The following is a 12,826-nucleotide window of genomic DNA, read 5'->3' as shown; positions in this document are numbered from 1 at the left end:
CCTGCAGGTGCAGCGCGTACCCGAATGTTTTTACCGCTGTGATGGCAGACCCACATACAATAAAGAGCAAATTTCCTCTTCACACTCTCTCACACACTCACGCGAATGCAAGCTCCCCGCCTTCTCTCGGCGAGCTCTCATTTGCAAAAATAAACCCTCTCGCCTCCCGTTTCATGGCTTGGGCAGCCATTCCGGGAGTGTCGAGTTGGGTTTTAAAAACAATTCAGCGAGGTTACTCGCTTCAGTTCGCTCGCAGGCCACCTCGCTTCAGAGGCGTTATTCAAACTTCTGTTCTGGACAATGAAGCGCTCGTTCTCCGACAAGAAGTGCAGACATTGCTTGCAAAAGGCGCTGTGGAAATAGTGCCCCCAGCGAACAGTGAGTCAGGCTTTTTCAGCCGCTACTTCCTTGTTCCAAAGAGAGATGGCAGAGATGGCATTCTGGATCTCAGACGTCTGAACCACTCACTTATGCGCCGGTCGTTCCAGATTTTAACTATCAAACAGATCCTCGCGCACATTTGCCCTGAGGACTGGTTTTTGACTGGTATTTACTATTAAACTTTTTCAAACTAAACTTGCTTACACTACCGTCTTAAATCATATTTCTATCACTGATGAAAAATATTTTGTATTACATTAAAATAAGACAAATTCAATTAGCCTATTCTATTTATGTTTGTATGTGAAGTCAAAATCAACCCCAACTTTGCTTTAAAATGCATCCCAAGACCTCCTAACCGAAGATCATGATCTCAACATGATCACAAACAGAAATCACTTCCCTGAAGTGACCATCGCATGTTCCCTTCGTTAACGGACTTCTGGAAGGGCCCTTTGTGAAGGGATTCAGTTGTTCACTTTTGTTTGGAACGTCTCTACAAATGATGTCCCCTTCCCAAAGTGCTCTTCAAGGGTGCAAAAAAGCTGTTTGGAATCCGCCCAAAATCTTGTTGTCAGTTTAGTTTGTTAATTCCCATCATAACTACTATCATGGTTTTCTGTTCTTATATCATGAACTTTGTGCTTCCGAGTGTTTTTGTTTTGATAATTAAAGTTTTAACTGCTGGAAATTATCCTCTCCTGTGCCTCTTTCGTGTTGCTTGAACCACGCCTGACAGAAGAACCAACCTAAAATATTCAGTAGCCCCCCACTGCAGAACACAAGATCCAGGGGGATCCACATCTAGGGGGTGCACAAACGGAAATCACTTCCGTGAAGTGACAATCGCTTGTTCCCTTCGTTAACGGACTTCTGGAAGGGCCCTTTGTGAAGGGATTCAGTTGTTCACTTTTGTTTGGAACGTCTCTACAAATGATGTCCCCTTCCCAAAGTGCCCTTCAAGGGTGCAAAAAAGCTGTTTGGAATCCGCCCAAAATCTTGTTTTCAGTTTAGTTTGTTAATTCCCATCATAACTACCTTCATGGTTTTCTGTTCTTATATCATGAACTTTGTGCTTCCGAGTGTTTTTGTTTTGATAATTAAAGTTTTAACTGCTGGAAATTATCCTCTCCTGTGCCTCTTTCGTGTTGCTTGAACCACGCCTGACAGAAGAACCAACCTAAAATATTCAGTAGCCCCCCACTGCAGAACACAAGATCCAGGGGGATCCACATCTAGGGGGTGGAGATGAGTAGGTTTAGGCGTGGAGATGGGTGGGTTTAGGGATCAGGGGGTGGAGACGGGTACGTTTAGGTATATGTAAGGTGGGAGGAGTTGGATCTGCATCCAACCACGCCCCCTGGATCTTGTTTTCTGCAGTGAGGACCATCTCAAAATATTGGATTTATCAGCAGTCAGACTCCTTCTATTCAGAGGGAAGTTCTCTGCTGAGTTCATAGCTGTCTCGAGTTATACAGAGTTAAATGCCACCTACCAGCCAATCAGAAATTAGGATGTTGTTGTTTCCTTGTAGTTTCCGTGATCCCACTGCAAGCACGTTCGTTACTAAGTAACATGGATGCGTGTGCAGTTGGAAGAGCAAGATCTGATGAATTTTGTGTAAGGTAACCTCTTCATTTTTCTTTTTTTTTTTGGCATTTTGATTTTATGATTTCTGGACGAAATCACTTGCCTGTGATCAAATAAAGTGAGAGCTGTTGTTGGGGAATATAGTCAAATTCGTGATAAATTATTATTGAAGCATTCAAGAACTCTCCAACAGCTTTGCAACCAGAAGCTTAGCTCTGGCTACCTGAAACTAAGGGAAGTACTAGAGATGTTAGAACAATTCTGATAAAAGACAGACAAATTCATCCAAATAAACTCATTATATATATATATATATATATATAAAACTATGAAGTATCAAAAATAAAAAGAAATTTGGCCCCAAACATGCCAACTGAACAGTAGTGCACTATGCACTATATACATACTGCACACACACAGTAGGATTGCAGAACTTGCCCTGAGCATGTATGTCAAGCTGTGTGTGTGAGAGAGAGAGAGAGTACACATTTCATTTTTTTCTTTTTTCTGTTGTGTTTGTTGCACATTTTGATGCCTTGATGACAGAGGTAGGTGGTTCCTACATAAAGCACTGTGGCTTCCCCACTCAAATGCAGATGCAGAGAGACTGTTCTCTATGGTGCGTTTGAACAAAACCAAAACTAGGAACAGTTTGGCTCTGAACAGAACGCTATCATCCATTATGACCATTATGGCTGGCCATAGTACTTTAAATGGGAGCCCCCTACCCCTGTCATCAAGGCATCAAAACGTGCAACAAACACTTACAACAGAAAACAAAAAACAAATAAACATTCATAAGCTGAAATGTGTACTCTCTCTCTCACACACACACACACACACACACACACACGATGAGGTTTAGGGGTAGTTTCAGGGTTGGTACCTACCCAGATAGCAAGAGAGCAGGTGAAAACCATTGAATCAATGTTAAAAATAGTCGATTTGTCAGTGTTAATGACATTGAATTAGTATCACTTTTTGCACCTGCAATTAATGTTGAAAAAATTTTGAAATTTCAGCAAACCACCATTATTGTGATCAGCGTTTGCTTTAGTTGGGCTCTTGACTCTTGCTTTTCATGAAGTTAATTCTCTTTCAGTGCTAACAATAGTGTTTCTATACGCATTAATAAAGAAAGAGATGTTTTAAAGTTAAGTTAGAGCAGACTATTTTTTGTGATGGGTGTCAAGCTGTAATAAAGTTGAGAAATAATATTAAAAAGTGTTGAAGTTGATCTTTCTTTACTGATGTAAATGTTCTGTTTCACAAATGCAAAGATACTGTGGCAGAAAGATTTAGACATCATACAAACCTCAACAACGGTGACAATCATCAAACTAATTCAGATCAACTGCAATGCATCCTGGGAGTGTTGATACCCAGCATGCATTTCAGCATAAACTTTTCTTTTGTTGATTTTCACCATTGTTGAGTTTCGTACGCTGATTCTTGATGTCTGATTGATTCAGCAATTTAAGTTATTTTTTTGTTAATTCATAGAAGTATGATAGCCATGCCACTGCTTTAATCTCACACTGTAGTATCTCACATTATTCACACATAAAAAACACAACACACTTGTTTAAATAACCTCACAATGATTTCAGTCACCATCACCTGATCCCAGTGGATCTTAGTTTTCATGGCCTCAACAAATGTATTTTACCACATTGTTACAAGAGACAATGAAACATTAAAGTACAAAGAGTCAAGAGCCCAACTAAAGCAAACGCTGATCATAATAATGGTGGTTTGTTGAAATTTCAACATTTTTTCAACATTAATTGCAGGTGCAAAAGTGATGTTGATTCAATGCAATTAACATTGACAAATCAGCAATTTTTAACATTGATTCAATGGTTGCTTGCTATCAGGGTAGTTATTCCCCAATTATTGTAATTATTGGCTGCAATATAACAAAGAGTGAAAAATTTAAGGGGGTCTGAATACTTTCCGTACCCACTGTATAAATCTATTTATTTTATTTGGATGAATTTGTCTGTCTTCTATCAGATTTAGCAGTTGTTATAATTTCTATTTGTGCTGGATAACTGTAAACAATAGGTAAAATTGCACTGCCAGCGAAAACTTGAGAGAATTGGGCGGGACCGAAGGGTGCAAATATTTGAGTGGCTCCTCCTCTAACAGATGAAATCTCACTCCAAACTTTTGCTATAACTTGAGAGAGCCCAGCTGCATATTTAGCAAGAATTCACATGTTAAACTGATTTAGCTAGCTTGGTAGAGATGGATCACTCAAATCGCATAAACTTTTCTTTTGTTGATTTTCACCATTGTTGAGTTTCGTACGCTGATTCTTGATGTCTGATTGATTCAGCAATTTAAGTTATTTTTTTGTTAATTCATAGAAGTATGATAGCCATGCCACTGCTTTAATCTCACACTGTAGTATCTCACATTATTCACACATAAAAAACACAACACACTTGTTTAAATAACCTCACAATGATTTCAGTCACCATCACCTGATCCCAGTGGATCTTAGTTTTCATGGCCTCAACAAATGTATTTTACCACATTGTTACAAGAGACAATGAAACATTAAAGTACAAAGAGTCAAGAGCCCAACTAAAGCAAACGCTGATCATAATAATGGTGGTTTGTTGAAATTTCAACATTTTTTCAACATTAATTGCAGGTGCAAAAGTGATGTTGATTCAATGCAATTAACATTGACAAATCAGCAATTTTTAACATTGATTCAATGGTTGCTTGCTATCAGGGTAGTTATTCCCCAATTATTGTAATTATTATAATAAATACATAGTATATACATGCAGAATAGGACTGTAAAGTTAATTTTTGCTGAACAGATTTCAGCTTTAGGCCACATTAAAACATTTAGTAACTTTTTTTACCATTTTTTTTTACCCGTCTTCATTTATTTATGCTATTTTCCAAATGCCTTGTGTTTAGATTGTATGGTTGTACTCTTGTCCCAGACCCTGAATTTCAATCTTAAAATATTTAAATCAATCATAAAAAGTTGAATTATTACATCCAGGGTGCAATTTACAGATTTCTCTGCCTATGCTGTTGATATCCCCGATTCTAGTCATCATTCTTAGATTATGCAAGGAATTAGTTTTTTCCTTCTAGATACTGAATATTTTCAGCTAAAAGCATGATTTGAACAAGTACTACAACACTTATTAACACGCAATCGCTCTCTCGATAATGTATTCAAACAAATGTAATCTTAGTGCTACTTCATCTGTATCCGATTTCGAATGAGCGGAAATCTGTAAGATTTCTTAAAAAAACAGCTTGATAGATTTGCTTCTTATAAACATGCAGCTTTTCACTTCGCAAGACGTTAAATGAGGGACACCCATTCACTGCAGAGGATCCATTGTAAGTGATGTAATGCTCGCAGAAGAGGCAGAGATTGTCTTACTATAGGGAGATGAGAGGGTCAGTATTAATTCATATTGGAGAAAGCGTAACGGCTAACTTGGAATTATGTTTTATATTTCCATTGTTTTGTTGGGCACTTTGTTGAAGTGTGGAAACACACTGCCTTTGCCCCTCAGATGAAGATGAATTTACTGTGTGTTGCAGGTACAGTCATCTGCGTCAGACATCTCAGTGATGAGCTCCTCTCCCCAGCGCATTCAGATCATCTCCACTGACCCCTCTGTCACAACCCCCCAGAGAATACAGGTTCACACACACACGCACGCTTTATCGTAGATGGTGCACTAACACATTCAGGCACACTCACACTCTTTCTCTTTTTCAGATAGTCACTGAGCAGCAGACGGGTCAAAAAATCCAGATAGTGACGGCACTGGACTCCACTGTGCCCAAACAACAGTTTATCCTGGCAGCACCTGATGGCTCTTCAGCAGGCAAAGTCCTCCTGGCATCACCTGAGGGTACTAGTGCCAAACAGCTTATCTTTGCCACTGCTGACAGCCTGGTGCCTGGACGAATTCAGGTGTGAAGGCACATAATTGCATCGGTGTTTCTTCAACCGTGTGCACGCTTATGTCTCAGGGTTTTTTTGCATATTATTTTTCAGTTCATGCACTTACGTGTAGTTATAGTGTAGCTTATCTAAGACACTGGGGAATATAAACTTGGTTTAAGATGAGGTTTAGGGGTAGTTTCAGGGTTGGTACCTACCCAGATAGCAAGAGAGCAGGTGAAAACCATTGAATCAATGTTAAAAATAGTCGATTTGTCAGTGTTAATGACATTGAATTAGTATCACTTTTTGCACCTGCAATTAATGTTGAAAAAATGTTGAAATTTCAACAAACCACCATTATTATGATCAGCGTTTGCTTTAGTTGGGCTCTTGACTCTTGCTTTTCATGAAGTTAATTCTCTTTCAGTGCTAACAATAGTGTTTCTATACGCATTAATAAAGAAAGAGATGTTTTAAAGTTAAGTTAGAGCAGACTATTTTTTGTGATGGGTGTCAAGCTGTAATAAAGTTGAGAAATAATATTAAAAAGTGTTGAAGTTGATCTTTCTTTACTGATGTAAATGTTCTGTTTCACAAATGCAAAGATACTGTGGCAGAAAGATTTAGACATCATACAAACCTCAACAACGGTGACAATCATCAAACTAATTCAGATCAACTGCAATGCATCCTGGGAGTGTTGATACCCAGCATGCATTTCAGCATAAACTTTTCTTTTGTTGATTTTCACCATTGTTGAGTTTCGTACGCTGATTCTTGATGTCTGATTGATTCAGCAATTTAAGTTATTTTTTTGTTAATTCATAGAAGTATGATAGCCATGCCACTGCTTTAATCTCACACTGTAGTATCTCACATTATTCACACATAAAAAACACAACACACTTGTTTAAATAACCTCACAATGATTTCAGTCACCATCACCTGATCCCAGTGGATCTTAGTTTTCATGGCCTCAACAAATGTATTTTACCACATTGTTACAAGAGACAATGAAACATTAAAGTACAAAGAGTCAAGAGCCCAACTAAAGCAAACGCTGATCATAATAATGGTGGTTTGTTGAAATTTCAACATTTTTTCAACATTAATTGCAGGTGCAAAAGTGATGTTGATTCAATGCAATTAACATTGACAAATCAGCAATTTTTAACATTGATTCAATGGTTGCTTGCTATCAGGGTAGTTATTCCCCAATTATTGTAATTATTATAATAAATACATAGTATATACATGCAGAATAGGACTGTAAAGTTAATTTTTGCTGAACAGATTTCAGCTTTAGGCCACATTAAAACATTTAGTAACTTTTTTTACAATTTTTTTTAACCCGTCTTCATTTATTTATGCTATTTTCCAAATGCCTTGTGTTTAGATTGTATGGTTGTACTCTTGTCCCAGACCCTGAATTTCAATCTTAAAATATTTAAATCAATCATAAAAAGTTGAATTATTACATCCAGGGTGCAATTTACAGATTTCTCTGCCTATGCTGTTGATATCCCCGATTCTAGTCATCATTCTTAGATTATGCATTTTTACTGTATTTTAAACAGTAGGCTATGTACTGTCATACCCATCTGTAAACTAGAGAATTACTTTCATCCTTGTCATCATCATCATCAACCCTGAATGCCAAGTAATTAATCCTTCTGCCTTTTCTGGTAGTTTGTAACAGATGCAGTGTCAGTGGAGAGGCTTCTGGGTAAAGGGGCAGACATGAGCCGAGCACAGCCTATTGAATACTGCGTGGTATGTGGAGATAAAGCCTCAGGTACAAACACATTCAATGTGAATAATGCCAGAGCACATAAAGCAAGATTACATATGACAGACATGTGTTGCCCATAGACCATCTGATGACTATTGCATGCTGAAATAGCAAAACATGCCTGAAATCACCAGGGGTGCATTTCCCAAAAGCACTGTAAGCCTAAGTAGATCGTAAAGACTATTGATGCCAATGGTTACTATCATCTTTAATGATAATGGCCCAGGCCAGTTCTAATCTGATTGGCTGGCTGCAAACAATTTCAGTCGATACCAAGAAACAACCTCGTATTCTTTTTAGTTTCTAGACTGCCGCGAAGAGCATTTCAGAGAAATAACTAATCATTAGATTTGGCTAGTATGTGGGGTTCATATTGGATCTTTGATTCGAGTTTGTTTGAGAAACCTAGTAAACTCCTTGATCTTACTTGTATATTGCTCTTTGTTCTCAAATGTATATGTCTGATTTCAGGTCTAAGACGTTAAAGATTTGCATCACGCCTCTAAAGATCATGTGAAAAGAAAAGGAAATTTTGCTGGTCACTTTAACGTCAGTAGCCAGTTCGCACTGATCAGTTGTTTTGGCCCAAGTGTCAGTATAAGGTAGTTGCTGCTGCTGCTGACAATTCAGTTCCAAAACAAGGAAGCACTGTAGTTTTAATCAAACATTAAAGGAGTAGAGCACCCAAAAATGTACAATTGCTGAGAATTCACTCACCCTCAGGCCATCCATGATGTGGATGAGTTTGTTTCTTGATCGGAACAGATTTTGAGAAGTGTGTCATTGCATCAGTGTCTCAGCAATGGATGCTCTGCAGTGAATGGGTGCCGTCAGAATGAGAGTCCAAACAGCTGATAAAAACATCACAATAATACACAAGTAATCCACAGCACTCCAGTCCATCAGTTAATGTTTTGTGAAGTGAAAAGCTGCATATTTGTAAGAAATAAATTCATCATTAAGGCATTTTAACATCAAACGGTTGATTCCACCTAAAATTGCACGTAAGCCCTCTATCCATAATATTGCTTTCTTCAGTGGAAAAAGTTGTCTCGTCTGAATCAGGAGAGAATTGTGCACAGGTCAAGCACCATTTACAAGCAAAAACAGTCCAAAACATTTCTAAACAAATATGTGTGTAGATTTTGATGTGAGAGGACAACAGGAAACAGAGAGTTAGAAAGTCTACTCTGAGCCTTTGAAGCAAGTTTTAAATCATTTAATGAGATAAAAACAAGTGAATAAATCTGCTGCCTTCTCTAGGGAGCGATCGAAAACACGTCCTACATGCTTTGCATGCAACAGCGCCCCCTATTTACCTGGATCTTCTACTTTACAGATTGATTAGACTATAAATAAGAGAGTAAAGTTGTTACATGTGAGTTGGTCGTTGTATTATGTTTTTGACGTTGGATATTTTTGTTTACACTGTATTATTATTTCAAAATATAATATTTGTATTTCTAAGTATACTATGTGCGGGTTTGTGTATTTGAAGGGAGGCATTATGGGGCAGTCAGCTGTGAAGGTTGTAAGGGGTTCTTCAAGCGAAGTGTGCGCAAGAGTCTGACATACAGCTGCCGCAGTAACCAGGACTGTGTGGTCAACAAACACCATCGCAACCGCTGCCAGTTCTGTCGTCTCAGGAAGTGCTTGGAGATGGGCATGAAGATGGAGTGTGAGTGCATAAATAAACAAAAACTCTGACCACATGGTCATACCATGAAAGAAAGGTACAAAACTGTCACTGGCCCATGTTGTATGTCGTAACTGACTATGATACTGTACAACCTTCCCACAAACAAACATACGATTTCACAGTCTTGCAGGATTTGAGAACACAGTATTATTATGAAGACATTTTGGTGGACTTCAGGGCAAAAATAAAATGCCACAAATGTGTAAATTGTGGTCCCTTTAAATGTCTCATAATTGCACAGTGAAAATTTGGAAGCTTCTCACAGCATTTATGCATTTTGTATTCCTCACATAGCTGTACAGAGTGAGAGGAAACCCATTGATCTTCCTAGAGAAAAACCTGCCAACTGTGCAGCATCCACAGAGAAAATCTACATCAGGAAAGACCTGCGGAGTCCCTTCATCGCAACACCCACCTTCATCTCTGAGAAAGATGCCTCACGGTGAGACTCACATTCACAAAGCATCTGCATGCTATACATGATGCATACACCTAGCTTAATATAATTCAAGTTAGAACTAAGAATTTAGTGTAGTGTATTTCAATACGGGGTATTCATGTACTGTTGCTTTACTTGATTTGACTGTTTATTTCTTAGACATCAGTATATCAGCTTCTGGTTGATTTTTGTTAATTCTGCTAAACGAATGAATTTAAACATTTTTGTCATGGTTTAATCCTCTGTGCAGGTCCAGGCTGTTGGACTCTGGGATGCTTGTCAATATCCAACAACCTTTAACACAAGCTGATGGCACATTACTATTAGCAACAGACAAAGTAAAAACATCTACATAACGTTTTCTTTTGTGTTGTGTGCAGGCAGGGGTTTTCCAAGCTGGAGTTTGTGACCTTGTGTGTCTTTAGATTGTGATTGCCACAATGCCAAATTGTAATGACTAAAACGTTTTACTCTGATCTCATATACGAAGAGTTGTCATGAATTTATTTATTTGTCATATTTATTGAAAGATTAAGCACTAAATGAAATCTTAAGGGGTTATTCAAGAATAATAATGAGGGGTTGAACTGAGAGTTAAAAGGTTGGGAGTCCCGGATCCAAAATGTTTTGGTATTTGTTGCTGTTAAATTGAATGTTTTTTTTTTTATAATTATGCATCTTATAAACATTCAAAAAAAGCTGTAGCTGTTTTACTCTAAAATATATATGAGGATGTTATTTGTTCATCAGGCGGAGTCAGGACAAGGTGATCTGGGGACCCTGGCTAATGTGGTTTCATCATTAGCCAACCTGAATGATCCGGTTAGTAACGGAGAGCTGGAGGAGTCACCCAGTGAAATCACACGGTGTGTTATTAATGCAGACAATAGTTGTGTATGTTTTTCACAACGGAAAGAGATACAAAATTATGGTATTTGTTATAGGAATAAGTGATCTTAAAAAGAAAATTAGGTAACACTTTATTTTGATAGTCCACTTTAGACATTCTACTAACAGTAAGTAACTTTGCAACTACATGTCAACTAGCAGTCATTAGAGTATTAGTAGACTAGTAGACTGCTTGATATCTGCTAACACTTTATTTTGATGGGTCCACAACATACTGATTATGAGAAACTTTGCAAGTATATATCAACGTATTCTACTAACCCTAAACCTAACCTAACAGTCTACTCAGAGTTAGTAGACGTGTAGTTGTGAATTAAAGGGGTCATATGATGTTGCTAAAAAGAACATTATTTTGTGTGTGTTCCTGCAGAAGAGAGAAGGTTGTACAGTTTTGGAATGACATAAGGTTAAGTAAATTTCAAAGAGCTGGTTTTGAAATGTACCATCAAAACAAGGTAAAAAAAAAAAAATATATATATATATATATTTTGTAATTGTTTCTGAGTGTGATGTCTTTGGTGTTGCAGTGCCTTTGACACGCTAGCTAAAGCTCTGAACCCCAGTGAGGTGGTGGAGGGCCAGAGCTTGTCAGAGGTGGATGGGGTGGGCGGAGCTACAATACAGGTGATCAGCAGGGATCAAATCTCACCACTCATAGAAGTCGAGGGACCTCTACTTACAGACACACACATCAGCTTTAAGGTGTGTACATGACATTCTCACACTCTTGCAAAAGCCTTGAAGTCAACATAAAAATAAAAATACTTAAAATGTTTTAGGCTACTGTTGTAGACTGTACCTCTCTGTTAGCTGTTATTTATCATTGATTAGTATTATTCCAGGCTGACCCACTTTTCATCATCCAATAAATTCCTGATAGATCATATTAAGTATTGCCCTACATTGTTTTAACACATTAAATAACGGTTAATTCTAAAATGTCACAAAATGGGTTGTGAAAGCCATTTGAGTTTAATAATGTACAGTGGGGAGATTCAAAAGTCTGGAATAATTAAGATTGCTGTTGAAAGAAGACTCTTCTGCTTACAAAGGCTGCATTTATTTGATCACAAACACAGAAAAAACTGTAATATTGTGAAATATTATACCAATTAAAAATAGCTGTTTTCTATTTGAATATCTGTTAAACTGTAATTTATTCCTGTGATGCGCAGCTGAATTTTCAGCATCATTACTCCAGTCTTCAGTGTCACATGATCCTTCAGAAATCATTCCAATATGCTGATTTGCTGCTCAAGAAACATTTATTATTATCATCACGAGACTTCTTTCAAAAACAATCTTAATTATTCCAACCTTTTTACCCCCAGTTAATGTCTGTTACAGAATAATTAAGCATAGAGCGGTGTGTTATAATAGTCTTTTTTAGTATTCCTAATATATTTCACTTTGATATAGTTGATACTGGTTAATATAACAATTATAATATTGGGACAGTTTATTTTCAGTAAATCATTGATGAACTGTATTTCATGTTGTCAAATAAGAACACAGAATAAGTGAATTGAGATGATTAATTACGCTGTTGTCTTCTGTAGAGTTGATTTATATTTGTAATTATAACTGAAAATATTGTTTCCTAATTGAAGAATATTGCAGCACACTTTTTATTACTGTAAAGGTGCTTCAAAATAGTTTGTATCGTATAAAGTACAGTATAAATAAACATGATTTCATATAGCATGTGTGAAAATGTGACCCTAGACCACAAAACCAGTCATAAGGGTAAATTTTTTTGTTAGGATTGGACAATATTTGGCTGAGATACAACTATTTGTAAATCTGGAATCTGAGGGTGCAAAAAAATGTAAATATTGAGAAAATCGCCTTTAAAGTTGTCCAAATGAAGTTCTTAGCAATGCATATTACAAAAATTAAGTTTTGATATATTTACGGTAGGAAATGTACTAAATATCTTTATGGATCATGATCTTTACTTAATATCCTAATGATTTTTGGCATAAAAGAAAAATCAATAATTTTGACCCATACAATGTATTTTTGGCTATTGCTACAAATATACCCCAGCGACTTAAGACTGGTTTTGTGCTCCAGGGT

General features: G+C 37.2%; 1 protein-coding gene across 6 annotated transcripts in view; it reads left to right on the top strand.

The window, feature by feature from the left end:
- LOC107757055 (nuclear receptor subfamily 2 group C member 2-like) overlaps nt 1-12,826 on the top strand; it is a 26,520-nt gene that overhangs the window by 8,163 nt on the left and 5,531 nt on the right. For 4 of the 6 annotated variants that reach the window (XM_016574421.1, XM_016574423.1, XM_016574422.1 and 1 more), the window contains exons 3-10: nt 5,557-5,658; nt 5,738-5,935; nt 7,598-7,703; nt 9,199-9,378; nt 9,694-9,841; nt 10,089-10,176; nt 10,589-10,704; nt 11,275-11,449. In XM_016574421.1, coding sequence (XP_016429907.1) covers nt 5,557-5,658; nt 5,738-5,935; nt 7,598-7,703; nt 9,199-9,378; nt 9,694-9,841; nt 10,089-10,176; nt 10,589-10,704; nt 11,275-11,449 — 1,113 coding nt within the window. Of the gene's footprint in view, nt 1-1,915; nt 2,007-5,556; nt 5,659-5,737; nt 5,936-7,597; nt 7,704-9,198; nt 9,379-9,693; nt 9,842-10,088; nt 10,177-10,588; nt 10,705-11,274; nt 11,450-12,826 lie in introns of all 6 variants that reach the window. The other 2 variants (XM_016574424.1, XM_016574425.1) reach the window with 2 other exon arrangements.

Source organism: Sinocyclocheilus rhinocerous, unplaced genomic scaffold (genome assembly GCF_001515625.1).
Source record: "Sinocyclocheilus rhinocerous isolate Xijiao unplaced genomic scaffold, SAMN03320098_v1.1 scaffold233, whole genome shotgun sequence".
In the NCBI taxonomy this organism is placed as follows: domain Eukaryota; kingdom Metazoa; phylum Chordata; class Actinopteri; order Cypriniformes; family Cyprinidae; genus Sinocyclocheilus; species Sinocyclocheilus rhinocerous.
Note: the sequence above shows the minus strand (reverse complement) of the source record. Positions and strands in the feature narration are given on the sequence as shown.